This window comes from Cucurbita pepo, chromosome LG01 (assembly GCF_002806865.2).
Source record: "Cucurbita pepo subsp. pepo cultivar mu-cu-16 chromosome LG01, ASM280686v2, whole genome shotgun sequence".
In the NCBI taxonomy this organism is placed as follows: Eukaryota; Viridiplantae; Streptophyta; class Magnoliopsida; order Cucurbitales; family Cucurbitaceae; genus Cucurbita; species Cucurbita pepo.
The window spans coordinates 7,923,391-7,939,177 of NC_036638.1; the positions used below are offsets into that span (position 1 = coordinate 7,923,391).

At 37.0% G+C, this 15,787-nt stretch overlaps 4 protein-coding genes across 4 annotated transcripts; 3 read left to right on the forward strand and 1 right to left on the reverse strand.

Moving 5' to 3' along the window:
- Window positions 1-1,326: 1,326 nt before the first annotated feature.
- Window positions 1,327-5,752, forward strand: LOC111800094 (protein DETOXIFICATION 12-like). Its single transcript, XM_023683675.1, has 8 exons — window positions 1,327-1,544; window positions 1,633-1,871; window positions 3,165-3,709; window positions 3,797-3,883; window positions 3,962-4,018; window positions 4,115-4,353; window positions 4,449-4,654; window positions 4,903-5,752. The coding sequence occupies exons 1-8, from the start codon at window positions 1,469-1,471 to the stop codon at window positions 4,969-4,971; spliced, it is 1,518 nt and encodes a 505-aa protein (XP_023539443.1). The 5' UTR covers window positions 1,327-1,468; the 3' UTR covers window positions 4,972-5,752.
- Window positions 4,980-8,572, forward strand: LOC111800101. Its single transcript, XM_023683682.1, has 5 exons — window positions 4,980-5,051; window positions 6,326-6,487; window positions 6,583-6,676; window positions 6,979-7,188; window positions 7,800-8,572. The coding sequence occupies exons 2-5, from the start codon at window positions 6,413-6,415 to the stop codon at window positions 8,519-8,521; spliced, it is 1,101 nt and encodes a 366-aa protein (XP_023539450.1). The 5' UTR covers window positions 4,980-5,051; window positions 6,326-6,412; the 3' UTR covers window positions 8,522-8,572.
- Window positions 8,573-8,597: 25 nt separating this feature from the next.
- On the reverse strand, window positions 8,598-11,372 carry LOC111800109 (sec-independent protein translocase protein TATC, chloroplastic). The gene is made up of 4 exons (XM_023683690.1): window positions 10,994-11,372; window positions 10,222-10,508; window positions 9,182-9,472; window positions 8,598-9,002 (listed from the first exon to the last, which is right to left on the reverse strand). The coding sequence occupies exons 1-4, from the start codon at window positions 11,250-11,252 to the stop codon at window positions 8,793-8,795; spliced, it is 1,047 nt and encodes a 348-aa protein (XP_023539458.1). The 5' UTR covers window positions 11,253-11,372; the 3' UTR covers window positions 8,598-8,792.
- Window positions 11,373-12,149: 777 nt separating this feature from the next.
- LOC111811556 (pentatricopeptide repeat-containing protein At1g22960, mitochondrial) lies at window positions 12,150-15,136 on the forward strand. Its single transcript, XM_023698466.1, has 2 exons — window positions 12,150-14,653; window positions 14,751-15,136. The coding sequence occupies exon 1, from the start codon at window positions 12,340-12,342 to the stop codon at window positions 14,527-14,529; it is 2,190 nt and encodes a 729-aa protein (XP_023554234.1). The 5' UTR covers window positions 12,150-12,339; the 3' UTR covers window positions 14,530-14,653; window positions 14,751-15,136.
- Window positions 15,137-15,787: the final 651 nt, after the last annotated feature.

Here is a 15,787-nt window from a genome sequence, read left to right on the forward strand (position 1 = left end):
ATTGCCCCATCAAATCACATACAACAGTGAGCAAAATGCATCCGCCTGACTTTAACTGAGATCCGCCGATTCCTATTAATTGGATATGCTCTAAAGTCAAACACTATTATTTTAATTTTTATATTTACAACTTCGGATCTTTAAATTTAGTTTTTATTCTTTCATCAAATTTTAAAATTAATTAAAGTTAATGTCTAGAGTTTAATAAAATAACACCATAATTTTTAATTTAAAAATTATATAATACTTCTCGGGATTGGTATAACTTCATTTAATATTTTTATTCCATCTAAGCATGTTTTAACGTTTTAATTATCTACTAAATGTTGTTCTATCTGTACGACCTAGCTGATATTATTGCTTACTTGAAGAGCTGTTTGGAGTGTTGGTTTAGAAAAATAAATAAATAACTGAGTTTTGAAAGATGGACAGGAATCATGAACTTTGTGTTTGTGATACGTGTAGGTTGGTTGAATTTTTTGGATTTAATGGATTTTGATTAGTTTTTATTCTTAATAATTTTTATATATATTTTGTGTTATTTTCTTAATCTAATTTGAAAATTTAAAATAAAATACATTAAATATTGTTAATTTGAAAATAAAATATATTTTAAAATATTAACAAACGTAAGCAAGTTAGACAACTATATTATTAATTAAATTAGATATAGACAAATGAAGACAACTATATTATTAATTAAATTAGATATAAACAAATGAGAGAGATAATGACAATGTAATAATTCAACAATTTTTAAGGTAAAATGGTTTGCCCAAAGTTTCAAATAGAAACTATGGGTGTCGATAGGACAACTCAGCTAAATTAATAAAAATATTCTTTAACTTTATTTCTTATTTTAAAAATATATTTAAAATTTCTAAAATTTTTGTTAATATTTTTATACTTAAAAGCCATTTTAAAAATTTTATAAAAAAAATTAAAAAAATATGGTACGAACTCATTTAAAAAATATTTATAAATTTTCAAAATTAATATTAAAAAATTCCAAAAATAATTTTAAAAATATGAAAATAATTTAAAAGTAAACTACTAAATATTTTTATAAAATATTAATAATAAGAGTATGTTTTTTTAGATTTTATAAAAGTCATAGATATTATTTAAAAAAAAAAAATTAAAAGTTAAAAATATGTTAAGTTATCTATTTTTCGTACTTATTTTGAAGTTTATTTAATATTTGAATATCTATTTCTCCATTTTAAATTTCAACTTATTTGTATATTTTTTTTAAAAATCCAATAGTTTCTATTTTCTCGTGATTCCAGACTTTGGCGCTGAAAAAGGCTTCTTCTTCTATTTTTTTTTTTTCACTGTAAATTGCTCTGACCAATGCGCATGGAGTCGGTTTCTGTGTGCTTATAATGCTCTCTCATTGCTCCGTATATGGCGAAGAAGAAAAAGTGGAATAGTTTTCACTTTTAATCATATTTTAAAGGGAGAGAGGATGAATCAGGAGCAAGATGTCATTCTTGAATGGCACCCTAAACGTGTCCTGATTGTGTTACGTTTTGTATACACCTGTATTTTACTCTTTCTCACCTTTAAAACTACATTGATTTCTGTAATTTTCTGTGCAAGTGTTCCATTTGTTTTTGTTTCTAACTTCAGCCATGGCCGATTTCCCATTGCTTGAATGGGTCGAGAATCGCCGGGAGACAACATGGGCTGCTTTCTATGCGGAGGCGAAGACTGTTGGGTTCTTAGCGGTTCCATTGGTTGCCATTAATCTTTCTCAGTTCTTGATACAGACTGGTTCTTTGATGGTTGTGGGTCATCTCGATCAACTCGCTCTCTCCAGCACTGCCATAGCCGTTTCTTTAGCTGCTGTTTCAGGGTTCAGTGTGCTTGTAAGTTCCTCCCCTTTCTCATCAATGTATGTATTGGATACGTTTGGAAGTTTATATGTAGGATGTGGGTTTGATTTGTTTATAGTATCATTAATGGCAGGCAAATGGATTCCTTATATATTCACTAGCGTTTGAGAAAATTTCTTGAGTTCTTCCTTTGATGATAGAGAGTTTGATCTGGGTCTGTGTCCAATGGAAGTGGGTTAAACGTCTTAGGTTATGAAATTAGTATTATGAAGTCAAGAATGGAGTTCCCCACTAGGGAATACTAGAGTTTTATACATTTCTTCTGGCGCCACTAGGGAATGCAAAAGACCGCTGAGGTCATTTTCTTATGGTAATACTTTGAAAGTTGAGGGAGCATGCTACTAACCATATGGTATGTTGAAGATTGTTGGGAGGGAGCCCCACGTTGGCGAATTAAGGGAGGATCATGGGTTTATAAGCAAGGAACACTATCTCCATTGGTATAAGGCCTTTTGGGGAAACCAAAAGCAAAGCCATGAGAGCTTATGCTCAAAGTGGACAATATTATACTAGTGTGGAGAGTCGTGATTCCTAACATGCCCTTAACTTAGCCATGTCAATATAATCATCAAGTGTCGAACAAAGAAGTTGTGAGCCTCGAAGGTATAGTCAAAAGTGACTCAAGTGTCAAACAAAAGGTGTATTTTGTTCGAGGGATCTAGAGAAAGGAGTTGAGCCTCAATTAAGGGGAGGCTCTATGGTGTACTTTGTTCGAGGAGAGGATTGTTGAGAGGGAGTCCTACATTGGTGAATTAAGGGGACGATCATGGGTTTATAAGCAAGGAACACTATTGCCGTTGGTATGCGACCTTTTGGGAAAACCAAAAGCAAAATCATGAGAGCTTATGCTCAAAGTGGACAATAGTATACTATTATGGAGAGTCGTGATTCCTAACATACTACTCACCATAGCGGAGCGATAATTGATATATACTCATTTTCTTAAAATCGTTGTTCACATACCAATTTTTTGTACAGTTTGGTGTTGCTTACCAGTTAATGCCAAAATGATGTAAATTACACTTGATAAAGGAATCTAACAAGTCCCAATTTTCAGAATACTTCCCTGTGGATCTGTAATATTCACATTATTATATACTGCATTTCCATGATTAAGATTACTTCCATGATTCCTCTATTTTATGCAAGCAATTGGTTTGCCTTTCATGAGAAACGATGAATCTGTAGTCTATTTGGTTTTCTAAGTTATCATCTGAATTCGTTCTTAGAAGCCTGACTGTGATGTTCTTTAAACTAAACTTGCAGATAGGCATGGCTAGTGCTCTTGAAACTCTATGTGGGCAAGCTTATGGGGCAGGACAATATCAAAAATTTGGAAATCATGTTTACACTTCTATATTGTGTCTGCTATTTGTTTGCCTCCCTATAACTCTGTTATGGATCAACATTGGGAAGCTACTTGTTTTGGTTGGGCAGGATCCTTTGATATCACGTGAAGTTGGGAAGTTCATGATTTGGCTTATTCCTGGGCTCATTGCTTTTGCATTTCTGCACCCACTTATGAGATATTATCAGATGCAAGTTTTTGTGCTTCCCATGCTCATGTTTAGTTGGATCACCTTTTGTTTGCACATACCCCTCTGTTGGGTTTTGGTGTTTAAAACTGGACTCAAAAACCTTGGTGGAGCTTTAGCCATAAGTATTTCATATTGGTTGAATGTGATTCTTCTTGCTTTATATATGAAATTTTCCCCCAAGTGTGAAAAAACTCGTGGTGTTATTTCTATGGAGCTGTTCAAAGGAATTGGACTCTTCCTTCACTTTGCTATCCCTTCTGCAGTCATGACTTGGTAATCTACTTTCGCTTTCTTCGTGTTCATCGTCTTGAATAATCAATATGGGGGGTATTGGTTTGATTTTAATGGTGGTGATTGCAGCCTTAGTTGGTGGTCATTTGAGCTGATTATTTTGTTGTCTGGGCTTCTGCCAAATCCAGAGCTAGAGTCTTCAGTTCTATCTGTTTGGTAATTTTCAATTACCCCCAATTGAAAAAAAAAGAGTTATTAAATGGAAAATGATTGAAATACGACTTGTATGAACAGCTTCAATACATTGACAACAATATTTACAGTACCATATGGAATTGGCAGTGCAGGCAGGTATGCATTAAGACATCCTTTGCAAATTTTCTAGTTGTCATGAATAAATCAGTCGTTTTGAATGGATTGCTTTTGTTCTTGTAATTGGTTCTGCAGTACCAGAGTTTCAAATGAACTAGGAGCTGGGAGGCCGCAAGCTGCTCGTGTAGCTGCCTGGGCTGCAATATTTCTTGCAGTTGTGGCAATCATCATAGTGAGCGTGGTCCTGTTTGCTCTTCGTCATGTTTTCGGTTATGCTTTCAGCAACGAAAAAGAAGTCGTGGATTATGTTGCTGTCATGGCTCCCCTAGTTTGTATATCAATTGTTTTGGATGCCATTCAAGGGGTCCTCTCTGGTATAATAATTCTGTAGAGCTTCCGGCGTTTAATGTCAATAAGCCTTGGCTTTCTTCGCACGGCTAGTTGATCTGTTTTATTATTGTTGAAACAGGCATTATAAGAGGATGTGGTTGGCAGCGTGTTGGGGCTTATATAAACTTAGGGGCTTTTTATCTCTGTGGAAATCCAGCTGCTTTAGCTCTTGGTTTCTTGGCAAATCTGAGAGGGAGGGGCCTGTGGATTGGCATCCAAAGCGGGGCTTTCGTGCAGATGCTTCTACTCGCAATCGTCCTGAGCCGTGTAAATTGGGAAAAACAGGTCCAAATCTTCAGCCTCTCTTGAATTATATCCCATTTCATGGTTTTCTTGTTTGATGAAAAGCTGAGAAACACATTTGTTGGTGGTTTTAGTTCTAAGAAACGTCTTCTTATTTGAACATAGTATGAACCTCCAATACAAAAATGAAGTTTTAAACTCCCATGTTGATGAAAAGACAGGAAAACAGTGAAATAATGGCAAATTCTTTTGTGCTGATGTGCTGGGAATCTGTTCCTGTCGTGTTACAGGCAGATGAAGCTAGGGAAAGGATCTTTGAAGGAAAAGGGTTGGTGAATAATGAGGAGCAAGGTGGTTGATCGGTGATTCTGTCTTCTGAGCTAACTTGTGATCAGCAGTTAAGGTTGAGATATTTGAAGAGAAACTTGTTGCACTTCGGGTACTTTTGTTTTACCTCGAGTTATTATGTCGTGCTGTTTTGTTTAACCTAGAGTTTTGAAGCCTCAAATTATTGTTTCGTGCTATTTTGTTTAACCTAACCTAGAGTTCTAAAGCTTCAAATTATTGTGTCGTGTTGTTTTGTTTAACTTGGAGTTATGAAGCCTCGAGTCATTGTGTCGTGCTGTTCTGTTTAACTTGGAGTTCTGAAGCCTCAAGTTATTGTGTCGTGCTGTTCTGTTTAACCTGGAGTTTTGAAGCCTTGAGTTATTGTGTCGTGCTGTTCTGTTTAACCTAGAGTTATGAAGCCTTGAGTTATTGTGTCGTGCTGTTCTGTTTAACCTGGAGTTCTGAAGCCTTGAGTTATTGTGTCGTGCTGTTCTGTTTAACCTGGAGTTCTGAAGTCTCGAGTTCTTATGTTGGGCTGTTTTGCTTAACCTGAAGTTTTGAAGCCTCGAGTTATTATGTCATGTTGTTTTGTTTAACTTGGAGTTCTGAAGCCTCGAGTTATTCTGTCGTGTTGTCTTGTTTAACTTGGAGTTCTGAAGCCTGTTACTATATTATGTTGTTTTGTTTAATCTGGAGTTTTGAAGTTTCGAGTTATTATGTCGTGTTGTTTTGTATAACCTGGAGGTTTGAAGCCTCGAGTTATTATGTCGTGTTGTTTTGTATAATCTGGAGTTCTGAAGCCTCGAGTTATTATGTCGTGCTGTTTTGTGTTTTGTTTAACCTGGAGTTCTGAAGCCTCGAGTTTTTATGTCGTGTTATCTTGTTTAACCTAGAATTTTGAAGTCTCGAGTTATTGTGTTATTTTTTTTTTACTATAATAGTGTAATACAATACAATGTTTTAGAAATTAATTTATACTATTCTATGAATATTTTACTAACATTTATTTTTGTAAGTACCAATTTTGAGTTTATTAATAATACGTTAAGCTATTTCCATTTAATCATCTTGAAATGTGAATTTTAATTTGTAAATATGAAATTAATAAAAAAAAAAAAAAAAAAAAAAAAACAAATTGAGGTAATTTTTATTAATATTGTTATAATTTAATTTTGTTTTAAATTATTTTATGTAAGTTTGACATGAAATAGGAAAAAAACAAAAGTCGATTTTTTTATAATTTGGAAGGAAAGAAAGATAAAATAATAAATAATAATAATAAAATAAAAAGGAGTGGGATTTGGGATGGGTTGAAGAGATGCAAGAGCGACGTCGTTTTATTCTCTATAAAGTGTAAACCCCAGCAAATAATTACGGCTTGCTCAGGCCATCGGAACACGATTCTCAACACTGCCGTCACTCAGAATCAACCAAGTGCGTCCCATTCTCAGAGGGATTCGCTCGCCGACTGTGATGGGGAAACCGGATAAAGAGCGCCTCATTCGAACTCTCAACTCGCATCTGAACACCATCCATGAAACTTTTCAGGTTTGATTTTCAGACAAGCTTCTGTTTGTAAAATTGCATTTCAATGGATACTCAGCCTTCCGATATGATTTCACTTTTCATCTTTTCACTTGTAGATGTTGGATCAAAATCCATCGTCTTCCCTTGAAAAGGTGAGCTGGGATGATGTTCTGAAAATGAGCGACCAAGTCTACAAGCAGGCGACTGTCGGTATGATTTCGCTTCGTTTATCATTATTCTCAGTGTTTCTATGGTTTTTCTTCAACTTTTGGGGTGGGAGGATCGAATTTACGTGTGCATTGTTTTGTAAATTGTAAATTGTGATTGCGTTTCTGCAGGCATCTCTGTTTTTGATGTTTTGATTTGAAATTCTGCTTTACGTTTTAAGTTCTAAGAATCTCCCAAACGATTAGATATTTGTTGATTGCATTTATGTCCCTAAAATTTGATTTCTCGTAGTTGATGAGTAATGGCACGAATTTGATTGGTTGTATATTTTGTTTGCCCTGTAGCTGGAATGGTGTGGACTGGAGGAAGACTAGAAGTTACAGAAATTGAGGAAAACATGGCATCTTACTTCAATATGCTGCAGGGTTTCCTCCTGGTTTCCCATGGGAGTAAAGTGGGTGCTGGCCCTACTTTATCTTCTGTTATCCATGCATCTGTGAAGCAAGTAATTGATTCAAGTTCTAAGTTATGGAAGGAATCCATCTCTTTATATGGTAAATGAATATTCCTCTTCTTTCTATCGTTAATTTCCAGCCAAATTTTCTTCATGATGTATACGTTCAGAACTATTCTCTACAGTCATAAACCCGAGTAGCTTGGACTAATATTAGGTTATCCCACAGGGAAAGTTTTGAAGAATAAGTTTATTGTTTGCTGTTACTTTTTCTGCGTCGGGACCTCTTTGATATATGATCTAGATCTTGTTGTACATTGATTTTTTTTTGTTTGATTCATCATTTTCTAGTGTCTACTTGTGTCATTTTTTATGTTCAAACGGCTCTGGATGTCGTTTCGATTGAACCGAACAAGTAGTGACCAAGAATTTTGACCTCATATATTTTGTATAATGTTGCAACTATAATGCATTGATTCAAGAAATCTGACGCTGAATTATGGAAGATGATGGTTTATTTGAACTCCCATGATATCAGTTGGAGACTTGGAGTACCCTTGAGTTCATGTTAAACTAGACTATCTATTACAGTATCATGGAGTACTGATGATAGGGTTAAATTCATTTATTCGTTGTTGTGAAATCATGTTTGCAATTTTGTTCTACTCTTTTGATAGAACTAGTGTTAACCTTGGTGAATGAACTTTTCAGGACCTCGGGATAGTAAGGATCAAAACCAAGTAGTTCCGCAGTTGGTTGGTGCAGTTTGGGAAGCTTGCTCTGCTCTTAAGAAAGCTCCTTCCACAAATGTAACTGCAATTGGCCGAGCACTAATACAGGTTGGTGTATCAGTGAAGGACGTCCTCCGAGAAATGAAGGAGCTTAAACAAGGTCCCTCCGACTTGGACGACGCTCCCGAAGAATCATCTAACAAAGTTGACAGCAGTTTGCACTCGCAGGACGAGGGTAATACAAGCGATGATGCCGATATAGGTGACGATTTATCAGCCGAAGAGATGAGAGTTGCTCAATCTGCTATTAGCATCATATCTTCAATACTAAAAGTTATTAAGGAACTCATTCGCTCTATCACTAGTTTGCTTAAGCTGGAAAATGAAACCAACGAAAGTAAGTTAGCAACCTTGGAGAATCTATTGAGGCTATGCCAAGGAATTGGAGTGCAGGTGGACGAGCTTGGAGCTTGTCTTTACCCCCCACAAGAGGTCCCTGCCATTAAAGAAGCTTCTGAGAAAATTTCTAGCTTTCTTGACAATATGCAGGCAGAGTTGGGAAGTCTTAATGGTAATTCGGAAGGCTTTCTTCAGGCATGCAACAATCTCCGAAATTCATTGAAGCAGCTCGAGATCGAACTAGGTGGCTTCGCAGATTCTGATCTAGAAAGTAGAATGCAGAATGTAACGTTAAACGACTAAACAAGATTATTCATCTAATCTGATATATCTACAGCCTCGGATCCAGTTTTGTTACCATACTGTCTAGTTCTTGTCGTGAAAGAAACAGATTTCTATTATTGTGTAATTCATAACCTAAAAAATTACCTATTTTTACAGTGACAAGCAGAGTAGTTTAGAAAGATTCGTGGAACGTATATTCCCTTCTCTTAATTGGTGTTACAATTACACTACACCATAGAATTCCATGAATGTACAGAATTCTCACAGAGCTGAAAAACCAGGGTTGAATCTATCGCCCTGAGAGCTTGACCACCCAGGCACCCCCCAAGTAAAGACCCAGCAGGGGAGCTGCTAGAAGCACCTGAGTTAGGGGGTCTGTTGATGGTGTGAGGACAGCAGCTGCCACCACTGCACCAACAACAACGTATCTCCAAATCGATAACATTTGGTCTCCTGAGACCAGTCCAAGTTGTCCGAGTAGAATCTGTATTACTGGAACCTACAAACAAGATGAAATGAACGCTGTCAAAAAGCTAGCTCCATAGGCGAAATTACCATGAATGGTTTGAATGGTTTACGATTGTTCCTAAAGGAGAAAGAAAGAATCGGAATTTCTAGGGATTGGCTGGTGACCAGCATTCTAGTGTATGAACAACATTCCTAAGCAAAAAACTTTACCTGGAAAGACAAGCCTGTACTGAACATGAGCACGAGAACGAATTCGAAGTATTGATCTATGGACCACAAGGATTCAACAGCTCCTTCAGCATAACTAACAAAGAAATTTAGAGCTGCTGGTGTCAAAACTATGTAGGAGAAGGCAATTCCTGCGTAAAAAAGCACAGAAGAGCCTAGGACAATAGGCCCGAGAAACCGTCTTTCTGCCCTTGTCAATCCTGGAAGAACAAACGCAATAATCTCGTAGAGGATGACAGGACTTCCAAGGAGAAGGCCACAGTATCCTGATACCTGGAGCGCACAAGGAGAATTTTATTGTTATTGATCCCCACCAACAACATGAGCTAATATACAACAGCATATGGGAAGTGGAGAATGAATTTTGGAATTAAACACAAATCAGAAACAATATTTAATATTGGGAATGAAGAACGGGCACCCAGCCCATTCATCCCGAGCAGAGAGTTAACCAGGAATGGGCTGCATTTGAAATAAAAGAACGAACTCAACCGAAAAACTACAATTGAACCATGCCCTATCTTAAGAAAGGCAAAAAACTTTCACTTTGAGAACGCGACGCGACCCATCGGGGAACACTTTTTCACTTCTTTAGTAAGATCAGTGTGAAATTCTCCTCCACAAGACTCTTAATATAAATACACACCAAAAAGATAGATACAGTAAGGAAACTGTTTTAACTCAACATCGGGATACTAACAAATAAAAAGGGTAAGCAACGCCATAGCTTCATTATGTTCGCATATTCAGAAAGCTTCCCAGTGCACAATCATCATATAACTAAGAAGCTGAGTATTTCAAAAAACGATATACATTGTACTTTTCTATGTTCTTAATATCTAATTAGATTCTTGTTGTATTTAATAGTGGTTGATAAAAAAGGAAAGAGATTTTTTTTGTATCACGAACCATTTTAGTATCAATAGCTATTCAAATGGATGGCAACCAAGCTCACAACTCACAAGTCCATAAAAGTGATTATACTAATAATGCAATTATATTTCATCATTCAAAGTTCTGACCTTCAATGTTGTAAAGAAAAACTCCCCAGGACCAAGCTGCAGGAACCTTACACCTTGTTCCTTAACTGGAGCTTCAAGAATTAAGACGAGTTCTTTCGAAAATGCAAAGCATCCAAGAATTGCAGCTCCCACCGCCAAAACTGATACAAATATCCTCTGACGTAGTTCTTCAAGATGATCAAACACGCTCATTTCTTTATCATCTGGAAGTAGATCTTTACTGGGATACAGAAAGTTATATACATCACTTTTTTCTGGAGCCCCATTTGTTGAGCTTTCGCCGATATCTATTTATTTTTCCATGAAAAAATGGGGTATTAGCAACTTGTATATCAATTATAGCATCAACTTTCTGAAGCCACATAATTCAATAGGTAGGAACAAATATGTGCAATGAACATTTAAATCTGAAAGCATGAACAGTCCCAATAAGTTTTATCCTTCCTGGATAAAGGATTCACAGAAATCCATTTATGAACTTCTACCTTCAAATCCTGGACTCACGTAAGCTCAGCTAAATATCTAACCAGGACATGCTTCTCTATTAGACACAGGTAATTTCTAGGATTAATCCTATCACGTGCACAATCTAAACAAAATTAAGGACGAACTCTACATAATCCAATTGCTAATAAGGGAAAACCAAAGAAATAAGCAGTTTAACCATGTCACAAAAAGCTTCCAAAATGGTTCGGAATCGCAAACTATAACCAAGCACGATTTTCAGGCGAAAAGACCTTGATATCAACCATGGTTTTGGTAATATTAGTACCTGGCACATCCTCGACTACGGTGGAACGATTACCACCACCCAAATCCGTCATCTGCTTCTCTCTTACGTCGTCATCGACAGCAGAACACACAAATCTGTTGAAATTTCTACGGCTGAGCAAACTGGAGAACCGCAACTTCGACCTTCTCGACGTTGGGCCAATTCGAGCTGAAGCAAGCTGAGAGTGAGAGGTTCTAGCAGAGAAACGGCAGTGACTAAGCTGCAAATGCGATGTCAGAGCACCGCTAATGCTTCCCATATCTTCTGTAGCTTTCTGAATCAAAATCGATGGGGGCTTTCAGCGTTATGCCGAAAAAATCAGAACTCCTCCGAAAAATCTAAGTCATCAATTTTTGGACCTTACTTGAGGATGATAATATTTTGGGGGTGTGTACTTACGTGCTTCCAAGGCTAGAGGCGTAACTTAGCATAAAACTTTGTATCAAATCTAAAATAAGCTGTCAGCTCAAAATCGGCTCTCAATTTAGGCCCATTAGTTCTATCCGGCCTATAATTTAGGCCCATTAATTCTATCCGGCCTATAATTTGGGCCCATTAATTCTATCCGGCCTATAATTTAGGCCCATTAATTCTACGGCCCACGATAACGACTTCAGATCTTCGAAAATTTTCATTAACATTTAATAGTAGGTAGGCAACAATAACTAAATAACTAAATCATTACGTGTCGACAGAGGGTCCATAAATTAAATCGGCTCTCCACCACTCTTGAGCCTTATGACCTAAGTAAACTACCTTGTGGCACATGTGTGTCACATCGTGGCAAGCGTTCCTTCCGAGACGAATGTGTCAGGCGGCTTCCTTTAAAATGGATTTTTCAAGAACAGTATCCGACAATTGGGTGTGCCAATATTGTACTCCAACATAGGTTGAAATGTGCACCCACTATTTGAAAAGTATGCCGTAAATGATTTAAGAATCCGAATGGATGGATGTTCGAAATGTTCTATGAGATGATCGACCCATGAACCAGTTTCAAATGAAATTAAAATTGAATAATGAAAATAATTCAAATTTCAAAAATGAAATTCGGTGTATTTTTTATTTTATTTTTTTAGCAAAAATAAAAATAAAAGAGATAATTTTAGATGGAATTTAATTATTTACAGATTTAGCAAGCGTGTTATTGGGGTGAGATCTGAAAGCGAGGGCAGGGGAGGGCGAGGGCGAGGGCGGATGGTTGCGGCGTCTGAGTTGAGCCACGCCGTCATATTCCATATGTGTATGCAATTTGTTCTGAACCCCAACTCCCTTCCTTCTCCTTCACCAAGATTTCTACTTGTTTAGGAGCGCCATTTCCACGCATGGTGTAGCTTCTCTACTCAATGACCCTCTGCTTCTGCGTTAGAGCTTCAAAGACCATAGCCGCCACAGCTGCTAAATACCCTTTCTCTTTCAAGGTACGCCTTCTCCTACCCTTCTCTTCATTGCTCCATTCCTGCACTCTAAACAACTCCATAGCAACCCTATCGGAATCCCATTATAGAGACCTTATCTTCGACACTATTGAAGAAAAGCCTTGGGCCTTTTGCAACAATAACTGGGTCTCCGATCAATATAGTGCCGTGATCATTGACCCTGACTTGTTTATTCGAGTCCTCAATTCCATTCGAATCAGGCCTAGAGTTGCCTTGCGTTTCTTCCGATGGGTCGAGGCGCAGCCCGATTTTAAGGGATCGGAATTTGTGTTCTGTGCTATTCTTGATATTCTTGCTCAGAATAATTTGATGGGTTCTGCGTATTGGGTAATGGAGAGGGTGGTTAGCACTGAAATGCACGGAGTTGTTGATGTTTTAATTGCTGGGCATTTGTGTTTAGAGGCTTCAATTAAGCTTCTTGATATTCTATTGCTGATATGCACGAAGAAATCAATGGTTGATGAATGCTTGTTGATTTTTGATAAAATGATTCGGAATGGTTTGCTGCCTGATGTCAAGAACTGTAATAGGATTCTCAGGGTTTTAAGAGATGAGAATCTCGTGAGTAAAGCTAAAACTGTTTATAGGATGATGGAACAGTTTGGGATTAAGCCAACGATTGTCACGTTTAATACTATGTTGGATTCTTTTTGCAAGGAGGGGCAAGTACATCAAGCTTTAGAGCTTCTGTCAGAGATGCAAAAGAGAGGGTGTTTCCCAAATGATGTAACCTACAACGTGTTGGTCAACGGGTTGTCGAAGAAAGGAAAGCTTGAACAAGCAAAGGAACTTATTGAAGAGATGTTGAATTCTGGACTCAACGTTTCGGCATACACATATAATCCTTTGATCAATGGTTTTTGCAAGAAAGGACTGTTTGTTGAAGCATTCGATCTCATGGAAGAAATGGTGAATAGAAGAGCTTTCCCTACCTTATCGACTTATAACACTCTCATGTATGGCCTTTGCAAGTGGGGGCAAGTGACAGATGCTAGACTGCAGTTTTCTGATATGTTTAAAAGCAACTTTATGCCAGACATCGTTTCGTTCAACATCCTACTGTATGGTTACTGTAGGTCTGGGAGTATAAGTGAGGCCTTTCTCTTGTTTGATGAATTGAAATGCAGAGATCTCGTTCCGACCGTGGTAACATATAATACTCTTATATATGGGCTTTGCAGGTTGGGTTACTTGGATGTTGCTTTAAGGTTGAAAAAGGAAATGATTGATCAAGGGTTATTCCCTGACATCTTTACATATACTATACTGGTTAATGGGTCTTGCAAGTTAGGGAATTTATCAATGGCCAGAGAGTTCTTTGATGAGATGTTGTGCAAGGGGTTGAAGCCTGATCGTTTTGCTTACATTACTCGAATAGTAGGAGAAATGAAGCTCGGTGATACATCTGTAGCATATAGCATGCGAGAAGAAATGTTGGCCGAGGGTATCCCTCCAGATGTCGTCACATACAACGTTTTCGTACATGGACTTTGTGAACAGGGAAACCTTCAAGAGGCGTGTGATCTATTAGAGAATATGGTTCACAATGGTCTTGTTCCAGACCATGTGACGTATACTAGTATCATTAACGCTTTCATGAAAAACGGGCACTTGAGGAAGGCAAGAGAGATTTTCAATGAAATGCTCAGCAAGGGTTTAGCCCCTTCTGTAGTAACATATACAGTTCTCATTCATGCACATGCAGCTAAGGGAATGATGGATCTAGCATTTATGTACTTCTCGAAAATGCTCGAGAAGGGCGTTCCAGCAAACGTAATCACATACAATGCAATAATTAATGGGTTTTGCAAGGTGAGGAGATTAGACGAGGCTTATAAATATTTCGATGAGATGGAAGAAAAAGGAATTCTTCCAAATAAGTTTAGTTATACCATATTAATAAATGAGAACTGCAACATGGATTATTGGGAAGAGGCTCTAAGATTGTACAGAGAAATGCTAGATCGAGAAATTCAACCCGATTCTTTTACGCACGGCGTGCTTCTGAAGAATCTACATACAGATTTTAAAGTCCATGCAATACAGTGTGTAGAGAGTTTGATTCAAAATGTTGAAGATAATGTAAATGGCAGGTGATGATGAAGGCAATAATGGATTCTCAAGTTAGAGACTGATGAATCCAGTGTACATTTATCCTATCTATTGATGGTTAACCTCTCAGAATTTCATTGAAAACAATTAACCTCAAACAATTCATTTGGTAAGGTTTTTCTCCTCAAGCACTTGTATTTTCGCAACGTTCATTCCAAATCTTTTTGGTAAATTCTAGTTAGTAATCAATATTGTCTGGTTTACAGGATGTAATTGAAAGCTTTATGGATCGAGGATGCATTTCATTAGCCCTTTTTGGTTCATTACTTTCTGCAACAGAGTTTACGCTGAAATCAGTGTTCGACAAAGACGTTGGTCGTCCCACAAGATAGTTTATGAAGAGTTATCATCACTGCATCAGGTATACATTTGATTTCAAACTGTCAAAGTACCATGGAGGGTAGGGGAAGGGAAGGGAGGTCATCAACTTGTATCTTCTTGTGTTTGTTGATCTTTAGCTTGAGGAAATAATCGATTTTGTTTGATTAGCTTGGCTCTGTGAGGAAAATGATAGATAGAAAGAAAAGAATGAATAATTACTTTCTGTCCTTAATGTTTAGTAATGGTTTATTTAGGCCTCCTTTAGTTACCACTTCACTTTTAGTTTTCTTTTTTTTAAAATAAAATATAGTCATTCACTCGCAGTTTCTTTTTTATTACATTTTTTGAAACAAACATCAACTTTTGGCCAAATTCTTATAAAACATTAACAAAAAAAAGGCAACTAAGTTAGCCATATACCTTCTCTGTGCCACTTACCAACATCAGATTATTTATTATATCATAAAAAATCGAACAGAACAACTCTTTTGAAGTAGTTTTGTGATCCTTTTATGAACTCTAAATAAGGATGGGGTGTGAACCCTTTCTTGTCATGGCTCATGGCTGCCTGAAGTGTTTTGTAAATGCTCTATTATTATTCTGTGAACGTTTACTGAGTGGGTGGAACAACTAAAAAGGTTAGCAATGTTTGATGAGATCTGTATCTTTGTAATCTGTTGACAAGAAACCTTACTGTGTTTCTCATCTGTCTGATCTTGGCCAAGTTTTGTTCTTCCTTTCAATCTAATTGGCCTCACAGTTCATCAGAAGAATTTTGTATGTTTTCTTACCATTTCAAAAAAGCAAAACATATCTGTATGCCATTTTTGTCATTCTTGTGGCCAATTGATTGTCGATATGACTTTATATAGTCACTACTGACAGAAATGGTGAAGTTCTTGGACATGCTTTAATGAAAACA

Excerpts from the sequence above, each read along its gene's own strand:
- LOC111800094 (XM_023683675.1), top strand. The coding sequence starts at position 1,469 with ATGAATCAGGAGCAAGATGTCATTCTTGAATGGCACCCTAAACGTGTC. Across the intron at positions 4,019-4,114 it reads GGAATTGGCAGTGCAGGCAG|TACCAGAGTTTCAAATGAAC; the intron begins GTATGCATTAAG and ends TTGGTTCTGCAG. Across the intron at positions 4,354-4,448 it reads CATTCAAGGGGTCCTCTCTG|GCATTATAAGAGGATGTGGT; the intron begins GTATAATAATTC and ends TTGTTGAAACAG.
- LOC111811556 (XM_023698466.1), top strand. The coding sequence starts at position 12,340 with ATGACCCTCTGCTTCTGCGTTAGAGCTTCAAAGACCATAGCCGCCACA.
- LOC111800109 (XM_023683690.1), bottom strand. The coding sequence starts at position 11,252 with ATGGGAAGCATTAGCGGTGCTCTGACATCGCATTTGCAGCTTAGTCAC. Across the intron at positions 10,509-10,993 it reads CGTAGTCGAGGATGTGCCAG|ATATCGGCGAAAGCTCAACA; the intron begins GTACTAATATTA and ends AAAAATAAATAG. Across the intron at positions 9,003-9,181 it reads GTACAGGCTTGTCTTTCCAG|GTTCCAGTAATACAGATTCT; the intron begins GTAAAGTTTTTT and ends TCTTGTTTGTAG.
- LOC111800101 (XM_023683682.1), top strand. The coding sequence starts at position 6,413 with ATGGGGAAACCGGATAAAGAGCGCCTCATTCGAACTCTCAACTCGCAT. Across the intron at positions 6,488-6,582 it reads CCATCCATGAAACTTTTCAG|ATGTTGGATCAAAATCCATC; the intron begins GTTTGATTTTCA and ends TTTCACTTGTAG. Across the intron at positions 6,677-6,978 it reads CTACAAGCAGGCGACTGTCG|CTGGAATGGTGTGGACTGGA; the intron begins GTATGATTTCGC and ends TTTGCCCTGTAG.